Below are 25852 nucleotides of genomic sequence, written 5' to 3' on the forward strand. Positions count from 1 at the left end.
GCACTAGCAATGTCAAGATCATGGATTTGATTCCCAGGGAAAGCAAGAACTGGAAACCTTGAATGCAATGTATGTAGCTTTGGATAAAAGGGTGTGCCAAATGCATAAATGTAAATGCAATTTTATTTTTATGTGTAAGTGCAATCATAATTAAATTATGTATGTGTGTAAACTTTATGGGCTAATATCACACACAATCCCTCGCACTACAGAACAAGACAAGTCTGACATGCTCAAAATATTTACAGCACACATCAAAAACACAATTTTAGTCCTAGTACTGAATTACCAGTGTAATATGTTCTCCATATAATAAACAAGCTACAAAGTTTTCAAGTGGAGTGAAAGTAAACAAATTAGGTTTCATCCCATACCTTGCATTATTTTTAGAAATCGCAATTATTGGCAAAAATCCCAATCCCATGATGAAGTAAAAGGTGAAATACTTTCATGGTTTCAGACAGGCATGAAAAAGACCACTGGAGAGGAAGACAGAAAGTAGTATGTCCCCTACCGAGCTCATCAAAGTGTGTGTCAATCCCGTTGGATCCAGCCACTGAGCAGATCAAACGAGTCTTCAGGAAAGAGCTCCATCTGTTTACCAGCATCCTCTGACCACCTTGGTCATTCTGACAGCGGGAAGAGATAAAAAGACACTTAATTTCACCTGACCTATGGGTGGTACTGTCTTGCAGCAAAAGATTTTGACATAGACAAAAAGTAATTGGCCAGCGCTTGGCTGGTTAGCTTCAGAAATGAATCCCCTGCTGGTCAACGCTGTTATGGAGCAAAATTTGCACCACAAGCATCGTTCTTCATTGAAAACCATTTAAAAAAAGTTTAATAATATTTTTTTGCAAGCATTTCATTACATTATAATGTTTTGCAAGAAGCTGCTTATACTGTAGTTTCCCTGTCTGTTGCTTTTGACGTCACTGGATAGCCATGATGTAACCACACAATCAGTGTTGACGTCATTGGCATTTCTGGAAAAAAACTGGTTAAAAAAATAAATAAATAAATAAACTTTTCAATGAGTCTAGACTCCCTGCATAAGCTGACAGGATGCTACCAAGATAAAGAGGAAAGCTAAGTGAATGCTTTCTCTGAGCATTAAAAAAAGTCATGCTTTTAAATGAAAAAAAACCAAAAAAAACAACAAGCCTAATTTGATTTAAAAATAGTTTTTGGTATTTATGTGCAGTACCGCACAGACTCTGGCCACTCTGGTGTAAACTGCTTTTTTTCCACCCTCCGTGTTGGCCACTCGTTCAGTGAAGAAGTAGTAGACCTTATCATCAGCAGGATCGTCATTGTCAGGGATCACTGCTGAACCCACAAACTTGGGCTCTAGAAGAAAAAATAAATACAAAAACATACGTTTAGAATTACACAGAAATACACACTTGTATATACTGGTAACAGTTTTTTTTTTTTATGTTTCTGAAAGAAGCTTCTTATGCTCACCAAGGTTCAATTTATTTAATCAAAAAATACTGTAAATATTTTGAAATAAAGCATTTATTATTACAGCTATAACACTGCTTAATATTTGTGAAAACTATCAATTTATCAATTATTTTTGGTGCTCAATTGTAAATAATGATTCTTACTATCAGTGTTGAAAACTGTTAGTTGCTTCTTAATATTTATACACTACCATTTACAAAACATTTATTCAGCAAGGATGCATTAAATTGGTCAAAAGTGACATTAAAGACATTTATATTCCTTAAAAGGATTTATATCTCAAATAAATGCTGTTTATTAAACATGCTCCTCAGCAAAGGTGAGCCTAGCCTTTTGATTCTTTCTGCTGGTGAGAGACTTCATCACTGCAGAGTGCGTTTTCAGTCCGACTTCTCTTAAACTTGCTGAGAAAGATCCATACATTGTTTAGCACTGAATTGGCGAGCAATTCCAGCTGCAGCGTTGAACCGATTCTTCAATGAGAGTCTCCTCATTATCCCGTCCTCTCGTGCATTTGTCTTACGTGGACGACTAGCCTTTTTGGGAGACCTGAATAAATTAGTGTCATTGTAAAGCTGCAATATTCTAGAAATCACAAATTTGGAATGACCAACTTCTCTTGGAATAGCTGAAAGGGTCATCCCTTTGGCTTTTATCTGGACCACCTCCTGTTGCAGGTTTTCAGTCAGCTTAGATCGACCCGCCATCTCGCAATCTCAAAAATTAGAGGACTGCTGCCAGTTAAATAGGGTCTGTCATATAGTTAAGGAAATTACCACCAGGTGCCAGATTAACACCAATAACTTGGAGGCATCTGTAAGTGTTTATATTTTTTATATATATATATATATTTTTTTTTTTTTTTTTTTTAAGTTTTTTTTTTGTACTTTAGTTTAGAATTAATTTATTTTATGTGATTTGATTATGAACTTCTACTCCTGAAAGGATAACTTCAAATAAGACTAAGCAGTGACCTTGAAATTTAGGAAATTTTAGGTTGTTCTCGTTTTGATCTCCATCTGTCATTGTGCAAAATGCATTTGCCCTATGTAATCTAATATGAATAAATCTACTATCTTATACAGTGTGATCTGCATGTCGAAAGGCCGCTACAGCTTTGTGCAGTGAATGTGAGTGGGATTATATCTCCAGCGCTTCATGAGTCAGCAGCGAGAACACTTAACACCAGTTAACACCATTCAAAACAAGAACAGAACTCAACCCCAGACAACTGAGTGCACACACAGAAAATGTAAAAGTCTCCATGGAGTCGTGCTCTATGCTCTGCATTATGCACTCGTATGATATCGAGCAGATGACCTAAGGATGTGATGGTATTTGACCGTGATTTATTATGTCTGAATGGATGTTAGAGAGATGGATGGTATGTGTCAAACACCTCACACTCAGTCTCTCTGTATGATTAATGCATCACAGCAGGGGTTGGAATCACATGTGAGATGTGTGAGACAACACTGTAGGGATGCACGATAAATATCGGCACGATATTTAATGCGCATCAGGTCAGTAAAGCCGGTTCTATAATCAGCAGTTAATCTCTACATGTGTTTGCTTTCACGTGGAGCAGCATTTACTAAACAGAGCTGTTGTTCACTGACAAGCTGCACACAACATTCGCAAAATATGATCGTGGTTTTGCGCAGCTTGTCAGTAAACAATGGCTCTGTCTAATAAATGCTGCTCCACTTGAAAGCACGCACATGTAGAGATTTACCACAGATTATAGAACCTGCTATACTGACGAGATGCGCATTAATATTTTGCATCCCTACAACACTGTAATCTTAACACAGACTTAACATCTGTCTGACACACAGTCTACTCTACACACACTCAGGCTATTTTCAGAATGAATACAAAAGTTTAATTCATGCATCATCCAATCAGAACTTAAAAGCCAAAACTATCTGCTCTAAAATGCACATTCTGGCAATTGTTGAAGATCATCTATCTATTCAATCTATTCACAGTATACATACAGGACAGCAAAAATAGTAACAGTAGTAGCATTGTAGTACGCCATTGTGAATATATCTTCAGTCACACTTGGCTTGGCGCTGATGTGTTAACTGCACCTACAATGAGGCCACAAGCCTTGCTACAGTGATACGCATGGTAAAAGCATCACTCTCACTGGGCTCAGTCGTTTCGGTCTGGGCTGAAGGCCAGATCTCCTGTACAGCTACAGGAGGAGATATACAGCAAAGGGAAGCATTAAACTGGCTCACAGCAGGATGCCGCAGTCCTCTCTAAACCACACGCAGGGTGGCCTGTACATCAATCTTGAATATCTTTTTTTATTGCTCTATTTGATTCTATGTTCACACATTTAAGTGTCTGATTGTTTTATATCCAGTAGCTATACTTTTAGCATAAATTAGTTTTATTAAGTGTGACAAGTGATTAGTATGTCAACATAAAAACCATAAAAAAATCCTCACTGCTTCATTAAAAAGGATTTTTAAACAAATAAAGGCCTCACAAAAAAGTGCATTACCATTTTAAATAGCTTTAATGTAAATTATGTTTATAGAGACATTAGTTGTAAATAATAAAACATATGTCAAATAAATAAATATTCAAATAACTAATTGAAATTGATTAAATAGCCTAAATAAATAAAAAATACATACAGCTAACAGTACAGTACTATAGGGAGTCGAAAAACACTTTAATGCAATGTAATATTTCTTTCAATGTAATACAATTTCCAAATAATATTTTATACATACTCATTACATAAATTTTTCACAGTACAAATCGGGTAATTATATATGAAAATATATGGATGCATTTCAAACTTAATAATCAAATAATAATTTTTGGGGGCCCATGTTATTTTAAAAACCCCTGGTGTAAATATGTGCTAGCTTCACTGTAGTTCAAATTATGTGTGGTTTGTAGGTTGGCAAGCTCCAGTTTCAAAGCTTGTCAACCAGCATGACTTTCTGGTGAAGCCAGTTGACCGAAGAAGTGTTGCTGGTTAAGCAATTAAAAAAAAAAAAAAACAAACACACACCAGGAAGCATTATTTACAACACAAAGTGCTGTACAACAGTTTTTCTTACCATTCAGCTGCTGTCTGTCACCCACTTCAGTCCTAATGAAGTTGCGGTTGCCTAGACGATATAGAGCGGCATCATTCTCCCAATAATCAGTGTACAAGCCAACAAACAACTCCCCACCTGTCAATCAAACATGATTTGGAGAGAGAGAGAGAGAGAGAGAGAGAGAGAGAGAGAGAGAGAGAGAGATGCTTATTGGATTTAATACTGTAAAGCTGAAGTGTTTTTGTCAAGCATTTACATTAAGCAGTTATTTATTTATTCAGTTTCAATCTATTAACTTAAATCAGTTCAGCAGTGTTTTGATTTCATATTTCACATGACATTTAACAATAGTTATATATCGACATTTAATGACAAACGTTGCATTCTTGAACATTTAGGTAATGCATAACAGCTCTGGTATTGTGTTTGTCATACTGTATATTGAGATAGCACTAGGTGGCACTGCTGACACTGTAAATAACTGCCTCTCTTTCACCAGAGTGTGTAATAAATCCTGCAGTAAGTCACAAAGTAATGATTTAAAAGGCAATATCAATCAAGTATCTAAATATTCTTTATTACGAATGATCCTTATGCTTGGCCGGCTGGTCGAGACTAAATTAATAAATCAGCTGAAAACAGTATGCAGCTGGTTTCAAAAAGGAAGTCATCAAATTCATCTCTCAATTTCCCTTCAATCTAATTCCTGCTGCCACGTGAATGAACGCTCTGAAGGATTGGAGCTGAAGTGTGTTATGTAGAGCTTTCATGCTCGGTGGCCCCGGGCTCAAAATGCTCTCTCTTCCTTTCAAAACTCAAGAACACACACATTCTGAACATCAAGATGAAAAGGAGAAGGGGGAAGCTACAGAAAAATAAAGATATAATGGGATGAAAGATATTTGGATGTAAACAAAAGGAGGAAAAGACTGAGGATATTAAATAGATGAAAGGATGGTAGACTGGAGGAGAGGTTTTTCTGTAGAAAGCTGCAGGAATGGATGAATGCTTACGGTGCACAGTGGATGCTGAAGGGCTGCTGGGATGGAATGGGCATCTTCCTCTGCCACTCTCTATGTGATCAGACTCCAACCTGAACTCTCCTCCCTGCAGGAACACAAACACACGTTTAACAAGATAAATCTAATAACACATTTCAATAAATAAATACATATTTTATTTATGAAGACACGTTTTATTAATAATATTATTATTATTAAAGTTGTTCTATGTTGAATAAAATACAATTTATTTATCAAAAACCTTTCATAAAAAGTAATACAATTATACTTAATAATAACAATAACAATAGTATGTTGTTTATTGAATAATCTATATAATAATAAAAACTAATATAATTTTAACAATATTACTACATCAGTCAGTCAGCTGATTTAACAGAAAAATGTAAGTTATTCCATCAAAAAAAAAAAAAAAAAAAAAAAACGTTTTAATGCCATTTGTGCGCTGTTCATCACCAGCATACATTGTGTTTTTGTAATAACACTACAAATAAATAAACACATACATGCAGTACATACACTGTTTATTAAGAACATTTCATGAACACAATACTTCTCAGACTAATAAAGTTATATTTACTAACTATACTACTATACACTATATTTACAAAAGCATTATTTGACTTGAAGTAAAACATGATTTGGATGATTTATTGATGTTTCAAGTAGTAGTAAAAGTAGCAACAATAATAACAACAACAACAATAATAACAATAATAATAGTAGATCAATCAATCATTCAGCTTATTTAACAGAAAAAAAAATAAAGTATAGAAAAGTATTTAAAAATAAAAAATAAAGTTATTCCCCCAAGCATTAATGTTTGACTTATATTTGTCTTGACATTATTCCCACTGAAAATGTCATCTGTTCACCACAAGCATACGTTGGTGTTTTTGTATGCTTGAGCATGAGATCTCCGGCATGAGCTGCTGATGCTGGCGTCCTCTCTAGGTTCTTATAAAGCTTAACCAGTGAGAGTTGGTCAACCAGCTTCAACAGAAAGATCATACTGGTCAAGCAGCTCCAGCAGTAGTTTTGCTGGTCAACAGCATGTAAAGTCATGCTGGTGTAAGCTGGTATTTTCAGCAGGGTAGACAAAATAGAATTAGTTCTTAGCACTGCAGCAAGATGAATCAAGAAGAAAGAAAAAAACTGAAAATAATCAATCAGCCTGCGGGCAGCTTGTATCATAGAGGATAATGTATGAACACATCAGTATCAGTGTTTATTACATAAGATTTTCATCAAAAAACATACAGGCCTTCACTGCATTTCCTGCAGTCTCAGGGGAAATATAACATCCAGGTGAAGCAATGGAGGGTCAAATGAGATTGGAGAGTCCTTCCCCACATGAAAAGCCCTTTGAAGAATCACTTGCTCTCTACCGTTATTGCAAAGCTCACTTTTACCAGAAGGTGACGGTATAAGCTGTGCAACATGTCGCAGAACAGGCTTTCACAATCTTGATTTATGTGTTCTCACACTGTGTGATCCTGGAGAAACAAACACCAGACATGTAAAACCAATCCATCCATCATTTCATGTCTTAGGATTGTTCTTTTACTTGTTCCACAAGTAAATGTTTTTACGATCATTACTTCATACGAAGTAGGAATGGAAATAAATCCTTAGCCAAACCCATAACTTAAGTTTCATTTTATGAAGCGTGCTGTTACATAGAATTATAAATCATAAAGGTTGGCTGTGGTTGACATGCCGGTATATGCAGAGGGGCCGTAAGGTCCTTTGCAAACGAACAAATCTTACTTAACACAGTCTTGTGATCATGAGACAGATAGCATCAGCTCTTGTGGCCAGCAGACATGGTTGTGAATGTGCCTGAAGTAACATCCGGACCGTAGATGTGATGAAACAGTATGAGATTCACATGATAATCAGCACACCTTACGGCTGATGATTCAAACTCACACACTCACATGGACACATTGTGGAAGGACACATGGTTCAGATTTGCACGAGGTTTGGTGATCATGTTGCGTATTGTCAGGAGGGATGAAATGTTAGGTGAGTGATCACCTGAAACTGACAGCCACCGAGTACCAAATCTGAGGGTTAGTGTGAAGGGCTGGTTCAAAACCAAGCAAACAGCAAACCGAGGGGTGAAAAAGTACACAATATTAATCATTTGCAATATTATTAATGTGTAATAATGTATTAAATATTATTAATAAAATATAGCATAGTTTTTTTTTTTTTTTTTTTTTTTTTACATATTTTTTTTAAACTTAAGTAATATGAATACATTATTATTTCTGAGCTGTATTACTTGACGTCTAACAGGTCTGTTCAAAACTCTCTCGCAGAAGAAAAATTTTGTGGTAATCATTACAACAGAAAAAAATAAGCAATGTCTTAAATGCCCAATTTTATGTACTCAAATTGATAAAGATATAAATAATAAGCAATTATGAAATTATAAGCAATTATGCACAGTTAATAAGCAAAAATACAGGGCATACACAAATACCTATCAAGCAATATTAATTAGATTTTTTTTAATATATACTTTTTACAATAGAAATACATTTATATTAATAGTATTTCTTCTGCCTCATCCAACATCTTGCATTACATTCCCTGTGAAAAAGAAGTGTGCTTAATTGTACTGAACATGCACTTCAAATCTTAAAACGTATATTTTAGCAATGTCATTAATACAGATGTATAGTTACAAATATATTTAAATACATGACATACAAGTTTTTATTTTATCCATCTAAGTTAGTTGGGACGATTGCAAAATTACTTGCCGACCCCTGCTCTAAATGCTCAGGTTCAACAAAATACTGACACAAGGAGGTGATCCTTTTTCCAACTCAGTGATTTTGGTTTTTATTTATTTTTTTTCTGACATGGTTGGTGATATATATTTCACTTGGATGTTATATATATATTTTATTAATAATAATAAAAAAAAGTCTGCTAAATGCTCAAATATTAAATTTAAACTACAATACATTTTAGTTTAATTGTGATTAACATGCAACATGCATGTTATATATACAGAATATTGTTTTATATTGTACTGTTTCATATTATATATTAGGATGCTCACTATGTTTTGGAACAGTTTTTGTATTGAGTTTTATGTGTTTATTCCGGTAAGATGTGAGTAAGGTATGATGTGAGTGTATTAATATACAAGTATGTGTAAAGCCCATGAGAAAACACTGGGTTTTGGTGAAAGAGGAGACCTTGAGAGGGAATGGTGTGCTGTGATGTGTCAGGTGATGTGCGTATGGGCGCAAAGGGCCGGAATGGTGCTTAGATTTCTGTTATTAGAGAAGGAATGCGTGTGTGTTCGTGTACACTCCTCTCACTCGCTCACTCTGGTTCTGCTCTGTGTCTCTGCAGCTTTATCAGTCTTTCCTGTCATCATAGCTACATCTGCAACATGTCATCCCAGCACTCCAGGGCCGGGTGCATGTATAACTGTGCAGGTATGTGCAGCCATCTTCGTTGCCATGTGTACATGTGAATGCGAAGCCCATGTCTTATGTGCACAGATGCATATGCGTTCCGTATGAGTCTTCCGTATAATGTCTGCGCGTGTTTAGGGTATAGCTGTTCCAGACTGAGGCGTGTGCTGGCGGCCTGCAGCTCAGTGCAGGAGTTATCAGGCACCCTGCTGAAGCCTGTCTCCTCTAATTAAACCCTCTCTGATCTCCTGCCTATGGCTCCAATAATGCCCGTGGCTCTCTCCTTCACCTCTGCCGGAGGGTCAAGGAGCCAGTGCTTCCTATTCCCAGCCATGAGTGAGATCTCTGAACCTGGCTGGGATAAAAGTGGGAATGAGATGGGAAGGGAATTCTCCATCCTGAAACCTCCAAAAGATTAAAAATTAGTGGGGAAAAAAATAGTGAAAGAAAGCCTGTAGGCTACCTGCCACGATGCAGCACAGGAAAAAAAATCCAGATTCTCAGTTTCCTTCAAATAAACGTCTTCTCTTTGCTCTTTTCTTCTTGCCTGTACCTTCAAATAAAGCTCGCTTCTCTATGATTAGCCGCTCTGTAATTTGACTGGGGCTCTCTTGGGAGGATGGAGATGTTTGTTTTCGCTTGTCTGGATGTTTGGTTGGAGATTTTAACAGAGTGAAAATTATCAAACTTCCCGTCGTACACTACAACAAACTCTCTCTCTGGAGACTAGGCTTTCATCACAGGCGGTTGAAGTGTGTTAAAGTTGCTTCAGAAAGAAAGCGCCGTCAGAACTACTTTTTGTCACTTTTACATTATTATTGTTGGGGTTTTGCCTCTTCGTTAGAAAGATAGTGGAGAGAATGACAGAAGGGTTGTTGGGAAGAGAGGTAGAGAAAGAGGGAGGCAAGTGATCAAGATACTCTTCAGACTGGACTCAAACCCACATCACCTACATGAGCAAAATGTCAGAATGTGAACATTTAACATATAAATTAGGATTTTTAAAAAAATGTCTAAATTCAACAATTATTGTACACACACTATATATGATAAGTGGTGCATTTACAGACATAAATGCAGCTCTGTGTATCACACAATTTAATCAGTGGTTTGCACATCCAGTCAGTACAAAATTTTAAGGTGGTTCTGATGCAATTTAATATACCTTTGCATTGAATCTGTAACATTAACTCTGCAGTGTGAAACTGAAATCAAATACTCATTTTATCAAAATCAAAACTCATTTAATCAAAACAAATTTTGAAACCTCCAAAAATATTTAAGACTTTTTTTCTATGCTTATGGCCTTAAATTTTGAAAAGCAAAAAATATATTTTAATAAATTAAGGATGTGTTGACCAGAGTTATTGTAGTATTATTTATATAATATAATAGTATTCATTAATATTTTTGATTAGCTTTTATATTTTCACTTCTCAGGTAAATTTTTTTAATTTTGTTATGTACTTCTGTGTTTTGGGTTCATTATTTCTATTTAGCTGTAATTTCTTTTCTTTTTTTTTGTACTAATTTTTGTTTAACACTACTGTGGACAACCTATAAAACAGGTCTGAATATGTGCTTTAAGTTCAAATGAAGTATTGCACTGATATGCTGCCGCGTTAGTGCTCTTATGGGAGATCCAGGTTAGAATCCATGCAGCACTCTGTCCAGATTCCATTCCCATTATTTTACTGTACTCTTCAAAGTTCTAAGCAATAAAGAGACAAAAGTACAAATGAACAAAGCTTGATACTGATGTAATAAAATTATCAGGTTAGCCACATTCAAAGCATGAAAAACATCTTTTCAACTTCAACTTTTCCACACAGCAGTAAAGATGTAGGTCACATTCTTCATTATCTGCCTCTCTAAACCACCAGACTTTTTAAAAGTCCTTATAATAAAACAATTCCATAAGTATTTCTTTCCTTCCAACTGCAAACTGCAGACTTTCAGCGAACTGAATACCAGCCACTATGTTATCAGACAGCCCTCCAAACCAAAGGGCCCTCCTAAACCTCACAGTTACACACAGCATCTGGATCTTTTTACAAATCAAAGATTTCAGAACTCAGAACACAACCAATGTTTTAGTGTCTTGAGATGTTAAGCGCTTTAACTTGTTACCACTCTGACTGGTTTCAATTATCGCAAGTCTCTCTGCATGACTCCAGCATGTGTGGAATAGAGTGAGAGTGACAGTCGCAGACTGCAGGGGTAGTTTCCAGTATGGTCTCTGGTGACAAACAACAGCACAACACTGGACACAATTCAACCGTGAATCACTATGACACATTCCTTAGAAGACAAACAGGATCTCCTCAAGACATGTTTTCTGGAATATAACACAGAAAGAGGAGAGAAGGCAACACCGTAGCACTTTCAAACTCTCCCTACACGTGACCTCAGTCTGTTTCTGATAAAATAAAAAGATTCGCTGCGGTCACTGAGGCATCTCTGAAACTTTGTTGTCAACAACTGTGACTAACACTACAGTTTTATAACATGCCAATGTCATTGTGCAGGTTTCAATGTTAAAAGCAACAGTGTTTTCCAATAAAAATCTAACCATCCTTAAAATATAATGAATTTAGTATATTTTTTAATACATTATAAAATGTAATAAGATTTACCTCTGTTCCACGGCCCACTCTGATATAGGCACACACTGGGTTGAAGGCTCCAGTCCCACATGCTAACAGGTGGGTGCTGTTATAATGCTGCACCAACTTAATGTAGTTTGCACACTCAGGCTGTGAGAGAGGGACAAAGAGAAAGACAGAGATGAACAGATAAAGAAAATAAGTTTTAAGAATGCTCTTAACATATTTAAAGATAAACACTGTAGCCATGTAACAGGATATCACTGTGTCATATTGTACAGGATGTATAACAGATTTACCTTCTCTCTGCCCTGCATTAAACAATCCCCCACCTGCTCCTCAGAGCTCACCCAGTGAATCTAAGACAGAGAAACAAGCGCATTAGTGCCTTTTGAAAGAGTACCGACACAGTAACAGCTTTTGTAACTTTTTTTTCTGAGAGTGTGGAATGGTTTATACCTCTATACAACCCCTTAATTAAGATACTCCCCAAAAATCTGCAAAAAAAGCTGAGGGTAATGACTGCTTCCAATCTGAAAGTCACGTGCAACTGCCATTAGGGGCCAAAATGTGAAAATCAGATGCTTTCTTTTGGCATAAATTGTGGGTGACATCTGTTACTTCTGGTATTTCAATAGTACAATGCAACCAATAACCAAAAAATGCCTGCTTTTGCATGATGCTCCGTCCATGCCAAACACAACATAAAATAAGTATTAACTGCATACTTAATACAGAATTAATAGATACTTCTACTATATACAGTTATGTAATTTTAATTTAATAATGACAGTTTCTGTGCAAAAGGATTTGTGTGTGTTTTTTATTTTTAGGGTGTATGATTGTTGTTTTACAATCTCTGGGATTTGTTTGTAGGAATGCTGTTTTTATTTATTTAATAAGTATGTGTGTAGTTATCCTGAGATTTATTTAGCAACAGATGTAAATTGCTTTGATCATCGTACTGTCATGAGCCAAATGAGATTATAAACTGTACCACACACACACACTCAGATAGCAGTGCTGGACATACATGATCCCCAAATCCTGAGAACAGCTACGTAAATGAACGAACCTCTTTGTGAGGGGCAGTGATGCGCTCCAGATTGAGAGAGTACAGGATGTCTTTTCCTCCGATGATTAGCCTTTCCTGAGTCTCATCCAGTAACATACTGTAGTGCTGCAGACGCCCCTCTCCAGACTGGAACACCCTCGTCCTGTTCAGCTCCCATAACTCTACAGACAAAAATTAGAAAGCATTTTTACCATCTGAAAATGCTTTTTTTGAATAAGTAGGGTTAGGAATTTGTTAATGAATATTTTTGTGGAAACCATAATACATTCTTTTTTGAATAGAACAGCATTTATTTGTAATAGAAAACTTTTGTAACATTATGAATGTCTCTACAATCACTTTTGATCAATTTAATCTGTCCTTGCTGAATGAAAGTGTGTGTGTGTGTATGTATATATATATATATATATATATATATATATATATATATATGAAAGTATATTTTGTTTTTTTTGTTTTTTTTTTTTTTTTTTTATATATATATATATATATATATATATATATATATATATAATTATTTATTTTTTTATTTCTGAACCCAAACTTTTGAATGGTAGGGTACATGTATGTTGAACCGTTATAAAGCTCATGACTCCAATCTCTGCTCATTGCATTTCTTTTCACCACAGAGTGAAGTCAAGCAGCTGGAACAGGATTAAACAGACCACATATATGACCAGAATCAGACAAAGATGCACTGCTTCAGTGAATCGTGATATGAGAGAAATTGGATTATACGATTAATCAAAGTATGGGATGTCAATGACTTATGACAGATTTCCTGAGCATGCTTGCGTGTGTGCGATGGGTTGCTCCATGGGGAGTTGCCCTCGTAATGGTCTTGACCTTCTGATTTATTCAGCGTGTGTGAGTTGGCCCTCCAGTCATACACACCCAATGACAAAATGTGTTCTTCATTTTAAATGCTCTCTGGTTGCTTTAAAACAAAAAAAGGGCAGCCTCCCAACACACACAGATGCAGGCAGATCCATCGATGAGTGTATACACACACACACACACACACACACACACACACACCACTGGATGCTGGCTGAGTTCAGTGACACATGGAAAAAGAGACAAATTAAAAGAGAAGTAAAAAAGGAACAATTTAACAGAAAATGGAAAATTCTTCCATTAATTACTCACTGAAATTTCCAAACCCGTATGACTTCCTCTTTCATTTAAAAGGATACTCCACCCCAAAATGAAAATGTTGTCATTAATCACTTACCCCCATGTCGTTCCAAACCCGTAAAACCTTTGTTTGTCTTCAGAACACAATTTAAGATATTTTGGATGAAAACTGGGAGGCTTGTGACTGTCCCATTAACTGCCAAGTAAATTAACGTTACACTGTCAAGGTCTAGAAAAGTATGAAAGACATTGTCAGAATAGTCCATCTGCCATCAGTGGTTCAACCGTAATGTTATGAAGCGACGAGAATACATTTAGTACGTGAATAAAACAAAAATAATGACTTTATTCAACAATTTGTCTCCTCTGTGTCTCTCCGCATCACCGTAGCACCATTTTGGAGAATATCCGCTGAACACAAGGAGCGCACGCTATTCTGTGTCAGCCACACTGCACGGATGCACTGTTTTTTTGTTTTTCAAATCAAAGCGTAAATAAATGTAGAAAACGTATCCTTGTGTTGCGCAATAGTGTACTCCGTTTGCGTTCAGCGGATATTCTCCAAAATTGCGGTGATGCGGAGAGACACAGAGGAGACAAGTTGTTGAATAAAGTCTTTTTTTTTTTTTTCTTCACGTACAAAAAGTGTTGTCGTTGCTTCATAACATTATGGTTGAACCACTGATGGCAGATGGACTATTCTGACGATGTCTTTTATACTTTTCTGGACCTTGACAGTGTATTTTACTTGGCAGTCACAAGCCTCTCGGTTTTCATCCAAAATATCTTAAATTGTGTTCCAAAGACAAACAAAGCTTTTACTGGTTTGTGGGTAAGTGAATAATGACATAATTTTCATTTTGGGGTGGAGTAACCCTTTAATGTGCATTTTATTTTTTTGTTACTTAAATTTTTTTTCCTCCTTTTTTTTCAAATAAATACAGAACAAAAGGATACATGCTGAAGAACAACCTATATACATAACAAACATATACATACAGTGGTCACCAAATATAACATACTACATTCATGAGTATTTAGATTTTGATCAGATTCTGCCATACAAAGTTATGTTAAGGGTTACACATCTGACAGAGTTTATGGATTAAGAGTCAACATGATCTTAGGATCTCTTTTTTGGGTGGGGGTGAGGATGATTCAAACTCATATAAATGACAAAACAGCAAGAGAGGGAAGGAGAAAAAAAACACATAGGTCATCTATTAAATCTTTTATTTTATTTTCAACCTCCTCCCCCAGTATGATGAGATTTTGGTAGATTGTTTTCTTAAGGAAAGGTTTAATGTGCATTTTTATGGAATATCCTCACCACTTTTTTCAATATAATGAAAGTGCACAAGGATTGAGGCTGTCAAGCTCCAAAACGACAAAAGGCAACATAAAAATCATAAAAGTGGTTCATATGAAGCATACAAAGAACTGAAATTTAAGAAGCTATAGCTCACTGGAAGGGAAGATCATCATTGAAGAAATGGCTTAAATTACACTGTTTTCACCCAAATCTATCACTCCAGTCGTATGCACAAATGAGAGACCAAAATTTCTCCTGTGTTCCAAATAAGAAAATGTAATACCGGTTTGGAATGAAATGGGGGGGGGGTATATTTTCAATTTTGCGTGAACTAATCATTTAAAAGAGCCACTTAGAAAGTTGAAGGGCAAAAGCTTGTATGGAAAGAAGATAAGGGAAGCAGACAGACAGATAAAGGATAAAACTGGATTACTGAAACGATAGCAGGAGGGATAAAGTGGAAAGTGAACGACAAGGTCAAAGACAGACATTTGAAGACGCAGACTTTGATCACATTTTAGTGTCTGAGAGCAGTTCTTCGGAAAGACACTCAACGTGTCTTTTATGTTTATGAGTCTTGCGGTTAATAGAAATGCCTTAGGATACTCAAAAACATGAAAACAAGTAACACTCATAAAAAACACACTATTCAAGTTCATTTGGAAGGCAGTCTAATACCTCACTCTGCTCTTTTACAGTGGGGTCTAAAAGTCAAGGCAATACTGAAAATCTGGGATTCAAGATCTAAAAAAAAAGTTTTAGGAATGATTTTGAAACATTATGACATAAAATGAACCAATTTTAATTAAATGTTATATGAAAAAGAAAAAGATGAAAACAATGAAGAAGAAAACAAAGATGAAGAATGAGATGAAGACAAAGTAGACGAAAACCACCATTATGACAAAGAATACAAGGAAGATGACAAAGACAATAATGATTAGATGACAACGGAGAAGAAAGATTATTATTATTAATAATTAAGCTTAGAAAAATGCTAAAGAGAAGCATTTTTACTAGTGGTCTCAATTGTCGGAGTAAGTGTATGTGCAACATGTCATATGTTTATTAAGATGTGCATATGGTATAGTCATGTTGAAAGCCCATGAAACATTTTCTTCCAAGCTGTTACAAATTACTATCAGTTTTAAAGTGTCAAGCACCTTACACAACTTGTGGTGCCCATGTGGCATATTAAAAGAACCAAGAGTGTGTTAAGGAGAAAAATGAAAAGAATCACTGAATGCCTTCAGGAATCATTTCCAGTTCCCTGACCATATATACAGTAAAAAAACAAACAAATCAGATGAATAATTTCATATTTCACTCACTAAAATTAATCCAAGGTCTTTGCCCTATTGATGTTCATTTGAGCTGTCATTTTGTTTTTTTTAAGGTTTAACATATGAATTCAATTCCACTAGACCTCTTTCATTCATTTTGATTATGAGCTTCTTTCTCATTCTAAATCTATGGGTTTGGCCTCTTGTTCATGAAGATAAATGAGACAGATAAAAGAAAGAAAGAAAACCAGACTTGGCTCATGATTTGACTGGCCTCTATGTGTGATGTTTCACAGGGACGGTTCATCCACCATAAATATTTATTTAATATACTCCATTTATCAGCAGAAACCACAATGAAGAGACATATAGGATCAGAATGTTTATAAAGAGACCTTACGTCTAGAACAAACAGCAAATTGCACATGTCCCAACACAAGCCAAAAAAATAATCCTGAACTCCCGGAGGCAATGAGCATTTTAACCCCTCACCGTTATTAACACAGTGCCCCTGACCGGGCAAGGGTCGTCCCATTAGGCTGTACAACGGAGGGGTGGGGGAGGAAATAAAGACAACCATCCAACTGCTGTTATAAATTAAAAACATGAGTAATGTACCCTTATTATACTTAATGTCTGAATATGTGCGAGTGTGATACTGAGTAACTAACTATAATATAATGATGGATTTGTTTCTTACGAACACAAATGTTAAGTGATGGACTGGAGTTGTGTGGATTTTTTGCAGATCATTTTGTTGTTTTTATCAGCAGTTTAAACTCTCATTCTGCACCCATTCACTGCAGAAAATCCACTGGTGAGGAAGTGAAGTAATGCAAAATTTCTCCAAATCTGTTCCAATGAAGAAACAAAATCATCTATATCTTGGATCTCTGAGCACACAGCTCAGCGTTACTGAATGAACAGAATTTTTCAACAAATTGGTTGAGCAAAAGATTCAATGACTTACACAAAAAGACAGTCACTTGTTTAATTCCTGATTTAATAAGCATTTTAAAATGTACTAAATTAGTGATTTATACTCCTTTCATGCAAAATCTGGTAAAACCAGAGTTACTGAGAAATATCTACCACTAGTACGAAAAACACAAATAGGACTCTCGTAATGCTGACTGGACAATCAAATTTGTGTTACAGAACTATAAACAATGTTTTGTGTGTATAATTTATTAATTCAAACTGTAAGTGAAAGTCCTTTTTTACGGGCCGCCCTATGCTTAGAAGACAGCAAATGAGTTTATTTACAGGAAACGCTGTCAATCCCATTCTCAGGCCTGTCAGCTAATAAAAATGAAAAAGCAGTTATTGAAAGGGAAATGACCCAAACTCTCTTTAATCCAAATCCTCATGTGCTGAACTGGCTGTATTTCCCCGTAAGCCAAACTAAAGACCTGTTTCCTCTGCCTAAGTCATCTGAACCTCTGCTGTGGTGAGCAGGTCTAAGGAAGTGCAGATTCTCCCTAAAGAGAACTTTGGAAGCTGGAAGATTCTAGAATTAAGGAGAGCTGATACTCTGATTGCGGATGTGGCCGTCTACTCCCTTTGCTGAGGGGCTATCAGCTATCGGAGATAGGGAACTGCTTTCATCCTAGGAAGGAAACAAGCTTCCTTCTCTCATCTGTCACTCTGAGTTCCCCATCTTTTGTCTAACGGGAAAGGTCATTTTGTAGGCCCCCCCGATGGATGGACTTAACATAAATCATATTTTTCCTCACTGTAGTATAAGGTGAACTTGTCTGTATGAACTTGGGTCCATTTTATTTCAGTCAACAAGGAGGCAAAAAGCCAAAGCTAATTACCTAATTACTATAAAAGATCTGATTCTGAGCAGAAGACTGAGAGACTCTATCCTCTAAGCATATTGACTGTGTTAACCTGCTAACCCTAGTAATTATCATATGGGTTATCCTGTATTTGGGAATGTGATCTTTGCCTTCTTCCAGACTGCATGTTTGCAGGCTTTATATCCTGCACAATTACAGCTCTCTGTAATGGAATCAGTGGATTCAATATTTATTGCTTACTAATAAAATAATTAAGTAACAAGCAACCAAAGTCAACGAGCAATCAAAACGCTGCCCTTAATAACTCAATACATACTGATTTGTAGTTTAGATTCACTAGTTCTAAAATAAAATAAAAATTTAAGTGGAAAAATAAATTCAATTTTATATATTTTATATATATATATATATATATATATATATATATATATATATATATATATATATATAAAAAATAAATTCAATTTTATATATTATTAGCATTAACATGTATATTAGCACACAGAGGCATAAAAATCTAAACTTGTGAAGCCTGAACATTATCCAATCCACCATATTTGAAATATTTCTTCCCTAACAAACTCAACAGCTGGTTAAACATTAGTTTCTGCTGATCTGGAATGGTGAAGGTTTTTGGTTTAGATATGAAGCCCAGAGGGGTTTGTTTCTTGTGGGCGGGCTGGAATGGAGATGTTTCGGCGTGGCCTTGTAAAGGTGGTGTGACTTGGGGCCTTAAATAACATTAAAGGTTCTCACCACACTGTGTATTATGTACATATGATTCGCTCTGACACATGTTGTTTGTACTTTCAACCTATGCTAAATTGCAGCTGTCATACTTCAATGAACCAGTACAGAGGAAGTGAAGCTGGGTAACATCAACCTGCCCTTTGCTCAAAAAAAAAAAAAAAAAAAAAAAAAAACACACTACAGGACACTGAAAACATGAAATTATGGGGTAAAACAAGCCAGATTCAAACTCAGTTTGCACATATAAGCACCACAGCAGCACCAGACCTCTGATCATCACATTGATGCACTTGACGAATCCAATGTATAGGCACTAAATACATTTAATGACAATTGTTGCAAGCAATCAAACAATGTTGACTGTAAGAAAATGACATACTGTACCAGCTTCATGGATTTATATTAATTCCAATGCCAAAACATATTTGCCAAAAACTACACATTTAGATGTATTTCACATATAAAGCATGTTCTTTGCATTGTGTTTGCAGTTGTTTACAAACATTTATCAGCTAAATATGTCATGGGAAATATCTTATAATTCCATACTCTCATTTTATCTCTTTGATGAAACAATGGCTTTTTCAGGGATAAAGCACATTCCAAAGAGGTGTTTTGTCTGTGCTTTATAGCACGTAGGTTGAGATTAAAGCATTTACCAAAGCGTTTAAAGCAACACTGGCACATTGACTCCACATTTAGATGCAACGCTCAGTTAAGGGTGAAGATATGAGATGGGGAGGACTTAGATGAAGATTATTTCCATAAACAATCTCAGCGATGCTTGGACAACACATGAGCGAGCAACCCAAATAGGGGTTTGCTGAATGACAAACCCTTGTGCGGTTAAGTTTTTAGTGATGGTATAATGTGACCAAAGTAAAAAAAAAAAAAAAAAAAAAAAAAAGGAGTCATGGAGTGTGATATCATGCATCAGCTCTGTATGGAGAAACAAAAATAGAAGAGCAGTGTGACCCATCAGACGTTGCACAGAAAAAAGGGGGGAAAGCCCCATCTGCTCCCCTTTCATGGGCCAGAGTTTTTTAGACCTGTCAATCAAGTTAACAAAGACAGACAGGTATTTTGATTTCAAACATCAGTGTTGACTGAAACAACATGCTACTGACGATTCCACAGTGGGTGCGAGACAAACTTCAATTACCTGCTAGAAGACATGATGTGTTGAGAAACAGCAATCTGACAAATGCACAAGCACAAAACGCATGTCAGTCATCCAGTAGGCGGAGCTAAGCAGACAGAGGTCAGGTCCTCCTGATGGAACATGCTGTGGACCGCATGAGGCTCACAGACAGACAGACGGAAACTGCCAGATTTGGCTTGTCATGTATTATTCTGTGGTGACTGATTGATTTTAATAGCATTTTGTTAGTTTTGAACGTTTCCTCATTCTGCATTCAAGATTTCCAGAAAAAAAAAAAAAAAAAAAAAAAAACTCTGCTTTGTGAAATTGAAATTTTCAGTAAGGGAACTATGTTCAAGGAAGTTGCTGTCCATGCAGTACATGCACAATAGAAGAATGAATGATTGTGCTTAACAAGGTCAAATATATTATATTACAATAAAAAATGATCATTGCCAATAAAGATGCCAAATTCCATTTCTAACTTTAATCCACTTCTTATGGTTTGATGGATAGATGTGATGTTTGCTTAAATTATCAAAAAGTAGCCATCTAAATCATGAAGTAAAATATATTTTACATATATACTGTACTTTAGCAAGTTCAAATTGCATTTTCAAATGATCTTAGTAAATATTAGCAAGTGTTATGCGTGTTGCTTGTGTTATGCAGTATATGGAATCAGCAATAAAAAAAAAAAAATTATTTCAGTCACTAATTTCAAGTGGAGGGGACAAAAATCGTCAAAAAATAACTAAATATAAAGCCTATGCACCTGTTACATTAATGTTTAGATCAAGAACTCTGGGACATGATATTTCCAACACACACTCAAAAAAAAAATAATAATAATAAAACTATTAAAACTCTGCTAGGTGAGTCAGCCTTGGCATGGTATTTTAAAATATGTGTGTGATTATAACAAAACCACTCAGCGTTTCTACAGGAAACACCCATCTCTTCAAATTATGAGTTTTCCACATTTTAACCTCAACCATCTGAATGTTTCATTAAGATACTCTTTCAGTTCAATGTCTTGGCATGTACGGAGATAAACACACATTTTAAGTAGTATCCTTTGAAAACAAACTGAGGGGCTTTCCATGGTTTTATTTCCTATAATTTTCTCCCACCTGGAATAACCGCTCATGTTTAAAAGCTGCCAAACTCTCAAAAAACACAAGCGTTAAATACATTAAGACCTGTCACTTACTCACTTCATGGAGAAAAAAAATGAAGAAAAAAAAGCCTTATTATTTAACATTGACTGAGCCTTGGACAACATGAGAGCAAAAGATGGTGTAAGAACAAAATGTATTACTCACTTATTTAAATAACAATAAACCTTGACATTTATACATCATAATGCTTGGACTGTCAGTCAGAGTAGATTAAACCTGACTAAGTAGATCTCCTGAGTAATGTGACAACATAGTTCATTTACTTATATATGTAGGTTGGTTATATTTAGTCGTACTTCCTCAAGAGATGGCTACAAATGCCTCAAGAGAAAAGTCTGCAGAGGATTACTGGGTGCCAAAAAAGAGGTCAACTTTCAACTAAAGTTCAGGAGTATGAAATCATTTATCGACCCTATGGTCCTCTGTGGATTGAGAGGAACAGTAGTCTGAAATCTTTTCAGGATGACAGAAAATTACACCATCTTCACAAAGTCATTGCGTCTCGCCTCTAAATGAAATGCCAAATGGACACATATGTGAGGGAATGCATACAAAGATCATTAGCTGAAGGACAGAGAACCTCCAAATGAAAGCCATCAACTGCCTTCACTGGAGTACATTGATATATCAAAGATAAGAGGACATCACATGGACCGCCAATCTTCAATGTTTGATGAAATTCCAAGCCATTGTTTTATTGAAAATGGTTGTTTGATGTGGAGAAACAAGCTGATTGATGGATATATTGTAAATTACCTGACACTGGAGATCTTTCATTGACCAGAGAACAATGTGCATTCACTAAAGCCACTGTAAGTCAAGGAAACCCTTGTTCTCTGGGGCCATTTGTTGGTCTGCTGTCCTGCGCTGATTGTACTGACTGTGAAGTTTATTAAAACCCAGAATTTCTTTCTTCCTGTCCTGCCGTCTTTGAAGAACCCGTCTCCATGACGACCCTTCAGATGCCCCGTTTGCTAGGAAATTATGGGTTTATTAGGTAAACAGACTTTTTGGAACTGTCAGGAGAAATACTGAGAAAGACACAGCGAGAGGTAGGAAGAAGCAAGAACAGACCAAAGCAGGAACAAACTCTCCCAAGAACATCATTAATTATGCAATGACCTGCGGGCCAGCAAATCACAGGCAGCGCTATCTGGATACAATAACTGGGTGATGAAACAGCAGGAGGTTTGCTTGTATAAGTCCTACTCCTTTCATGTGCTGTGGACCCAAAGCAAAACTTGCTTTTGGAATGACAAATACAGTAGGCGACTATTACACCTGACAATTTAAGACTTTTTGGAAAGATATTCTGAAGACACCAATGTTCTTCAGAATATCTTCTGTTCCAGACCACCTCCAAATAGTTTCATTTATCTGATCACAATGCAATGAGGGAAAACACATGTTAATGACAGATATAAAGTTGGCAGTAATGACTGGATTATGCCAATTTATAACACAAGGACAGCACACTGAAATGAGTACATGAAAACCCTGATATGAAATCATGTGGATTGGTAATATATTACATTTTAAAATTATTTTTTCCCCAAATGTTACAAAAACAGTCTTCTGTTTGGGAATAAAATTCCCCTATTCACCAAAAAAAAAAAAAAAAAAAACACAACCCTTGGCAAAATCACAAAAAAAAAAAAAAAAAAGCCTTGTTGTCTACACTGAAGTAGCAAAATGCAGCAGAGACTCGAAGCATTTAGTCATTATGACTAAACGCAACATGAGACCGTCCTTGGTTACTGTCAATTTAAAACAGAATATAAAAAATTATTGGCAAAATCATTTAAAGTCCGAAAAAAGGAAATTGGTCTTTCCAGAACAAATCCCAAGGCTGAATTCAAAACTTAAAGATCATGTTCTCCAGTAAAAGGTGATGAAAAACCAATTTAGAGTGCTCAAACTGTGATTAGTCGTTTAGTGATGACTGACGATGGAAAAGCTAACATAGCTTGTTATTATAGACCACATAACATGGCGAAACTTAAGTATGTTGCCTATTTGACTGTACTAAAGTGTCAGAGAGCTCAAAATATGTCTCTTTTCTCATATTTATATTGATGTAGGGGGCCAACAGGTTACATGTTTGGGTTGTTAAAAAAACCCTCATAAAACGTTCATGAACATCCATTTACGTGATGATAGCTGGGACCAACTGGAGGTCCTTGAGGATTTGTATGTTTGAACGACTATAGATTCGGGATAAGAAACTGACACTCTTTATAAGTAGCTGGGACAAGGGCTAAAAGCTCTGGAGAGCTTTTGGGGGGGCTCCTTGTTGAAATTTTGCAAGGGGTAACTGTTCAGTAATATCGCACCGAAGCCAGCATGGTTTATTTATACAAGTTAATGCACGAAACTCAAACTCTGTCCTAACAGCGTGACATCACCTCAAACCGGGGTCAGACACTCCAGAACCAGTTGGAAGTGTTTTGAAATAATGTTTAGAGTAGATTGAAACTGAATTCACTCTCGAATAAATATACAACTCTTGCAGATCATGTGCTTAACATGCTGCCCCTCGGACCCTGTGGTAGGGAAGAATGTACAATCGCACCACTAAATAATTCGGCCTCACAATCGGATACTCTCAAATATACCTTCATATAACCGTTGGGATGCGCTTGGCAATTTTCATGCCTGAAATCACAGCAGCGTTATTCTCCCTCATAAACAAACTCTTTTGCCAAGTTGTAGCTCCTACTAATTACACCAATTTCAATGGCAATCTCTTAACTCCCACTTTTGTTGTTCTTAGCTTGATTAAAGCCTCAAAACCATTTAAAAATAAATATCAAATATGCAACCACCTACACAATCACACCCAAACACCTACAAACCAGCTGAATGACTTGTTGCTTCAGCTGTTAGACAATGAAGCCAAAACATGGCTTTTTGAAATAAGATTCCTTTCCACGTAATTAGCATTTGCTGTAGCTAATTTTTATTTCTTTAAGCAAAGCTTAGCCAAATCAAAGCAGAGTAGCACCTTGCCCTTAAATTTGATTGTGAATTCCCTTTTGAACTCCATTTTTTCACTTGAATAGCATCACACAAAGGTTGCAACTTTGAGAAAAACAAAAAACAAAAAAAAACACAGGAATAGAACAAACCCAGTCTCTACATGGTCTTTTTATTAGTGTGTGTCAAGCCCTAAACGATGGATAATATGCTTACAGAAACTAATTTAGAAGCTTAAAATCCCACTGAAACTCTCCAGCCTACACAAATGAAAATTTATTTCATTAAGAAGAAAAGCACTTTGCACTGTAGTAGCTTTTCAATGCAACAAACTGAAATGTAATAACCAGAGCTACTTGTTCTAGTCAAGCAGGAAACAAAAGTGCATTCATGAAGTCCACATAGGAGACAAACTCAAGCTCTATGGATATTGATAAGCGTGTCAAATACATTCCACTCAAACAAACAAAACACAGGTTGCTACAAGCAACTGCTGGCTAGGAGAATTCACAAGTCCTCAAACAGTACCTTTAGAAAAACATGCCATAGTATAATACTACCTATGGATTAATACATTGAAATGTAGTAACTTTGTAGTATAAGCCACCACTGTCATTAAAGAAATTAATTAAATTGACAGAAAATCCTCAAACAGAATTTTCCCAAAGTTACGACTTTACAATGGTAAAAAGAACCACTGAAGAACTTTGTACAACATCAAGAAATTTTAGCACAAGGAAATTAACACATACTTATCTGACAGTTTATGTAGTGGGTGACCTATAAGACGTCTTTGAAAAAAAATGTAGATTAATAAAAGAAAGAAAACAAAAAGTAAAAGAAAATGCATGCTTGTGAAAGTAACAATTTATTCTATATCTTATATTATATACAACAAAAATTTTATTTTTATGGAATTTGGATATGGAGATCTGTTTTGTTTTATTGTCTTGTATGATGTATATTCTATTCAATTTGGTTTTGTTTGGCTATAATTAGCTGCACAAAAGGTCAAAGGTCTAGCTACACAAGACTACACAGCAATAAACGGGACAAGAGAGATCCAAACCCCCCTTTACCTTTATTTTTGGGCTACTAAAAATGTCAGAGGACTAAAAGACTTACTCAGACTCTAAAAAGGACTTAGATGTGAAACAAGTTTTGAGACTTAATGCTTTGCACATTTGCAAATTCAATTTTACTCCGTTTTATAATTAACGGTCTGGTAAATTTGGCAGTCAAGCACTATGTCTGGTATACACAGTAGGCAAAAAAAAAAAAACACTCTGGTTAGCACAACACATGCAGCCGCAGGCAGATCAGGGCAACATTTAATTAAATCAACTACTGGTTTTAATTCAGTTATAATTTAAGACATCTTTCAAATTTAAGAGGAGAATCTCAATGGGTTTAACCACAAGTCAACCTCTTGTGATTGCCTCCAAGGTTTACAAAAATGCCTCAACTACCTCTGAGGTCTTCAAGTTATTCAAAATTTAAAGCATGTTTTTCATTCCATAATGAAAGGATACAAGCAAAAATGTTTCTTCTGCCAAGTAGAGAACACTTTATCAGTCTAG

At 35.9% G+C, this 25852-nt stretch overlaps 1 protein-coding gene across 2 annotated transcripts in view; it reads right to left on the reverse strand.

The window, feature by feature from the left end:
• LOC109090234 (semaphorin-3E-like) overlaps positions 1-25852 on the reverse strand; it is a 56764-nt gene that overhangs the window by 10845 nt on the left and 20067 nt on the right. For both annotated transcript variants that reach the window (XM_042775567.1, XM_042775566.1), the window contains exons 2-8: positions 12688-12848; positions 11912-11971; positions 11643-11762; positions 5555-5648; positions 4560-4676; positions 1208-1350; positions 515-629 (exon numbers count right to left, since the gene is read on the reverse strand). In XM_042775567.1, the coding sequence (XP_042631501.1) occupies positions 515-629; positions 1208-1350; positions 4560-4676; positions 5555-5648; positions 11643-11762; positions 11912-11971; positions 12688-12848 (810 nt within the window). The remainder of the gene's footprint in view (positions 1-514; positions 630-1207; positions 1351-4559; positions 4677-5554; positions 5649-11642; positions 11763-11911; positions 11972-12687; positions 12849-25852) is intronic.

This window comes from Cyprinus carpio, chromosome A18, assembly GCF_018340385.1.
Source record: "Cyprinus carpio isolate SPL01 chromosome A18, ASM1834038v1, whole genome shotgun sequence".
NCBI lineage: Eukaryota > Metazoa > Chordata > Actinopteri > Cypriniformes > Cyprinidae > Cyprinus > Cyprinus carpio.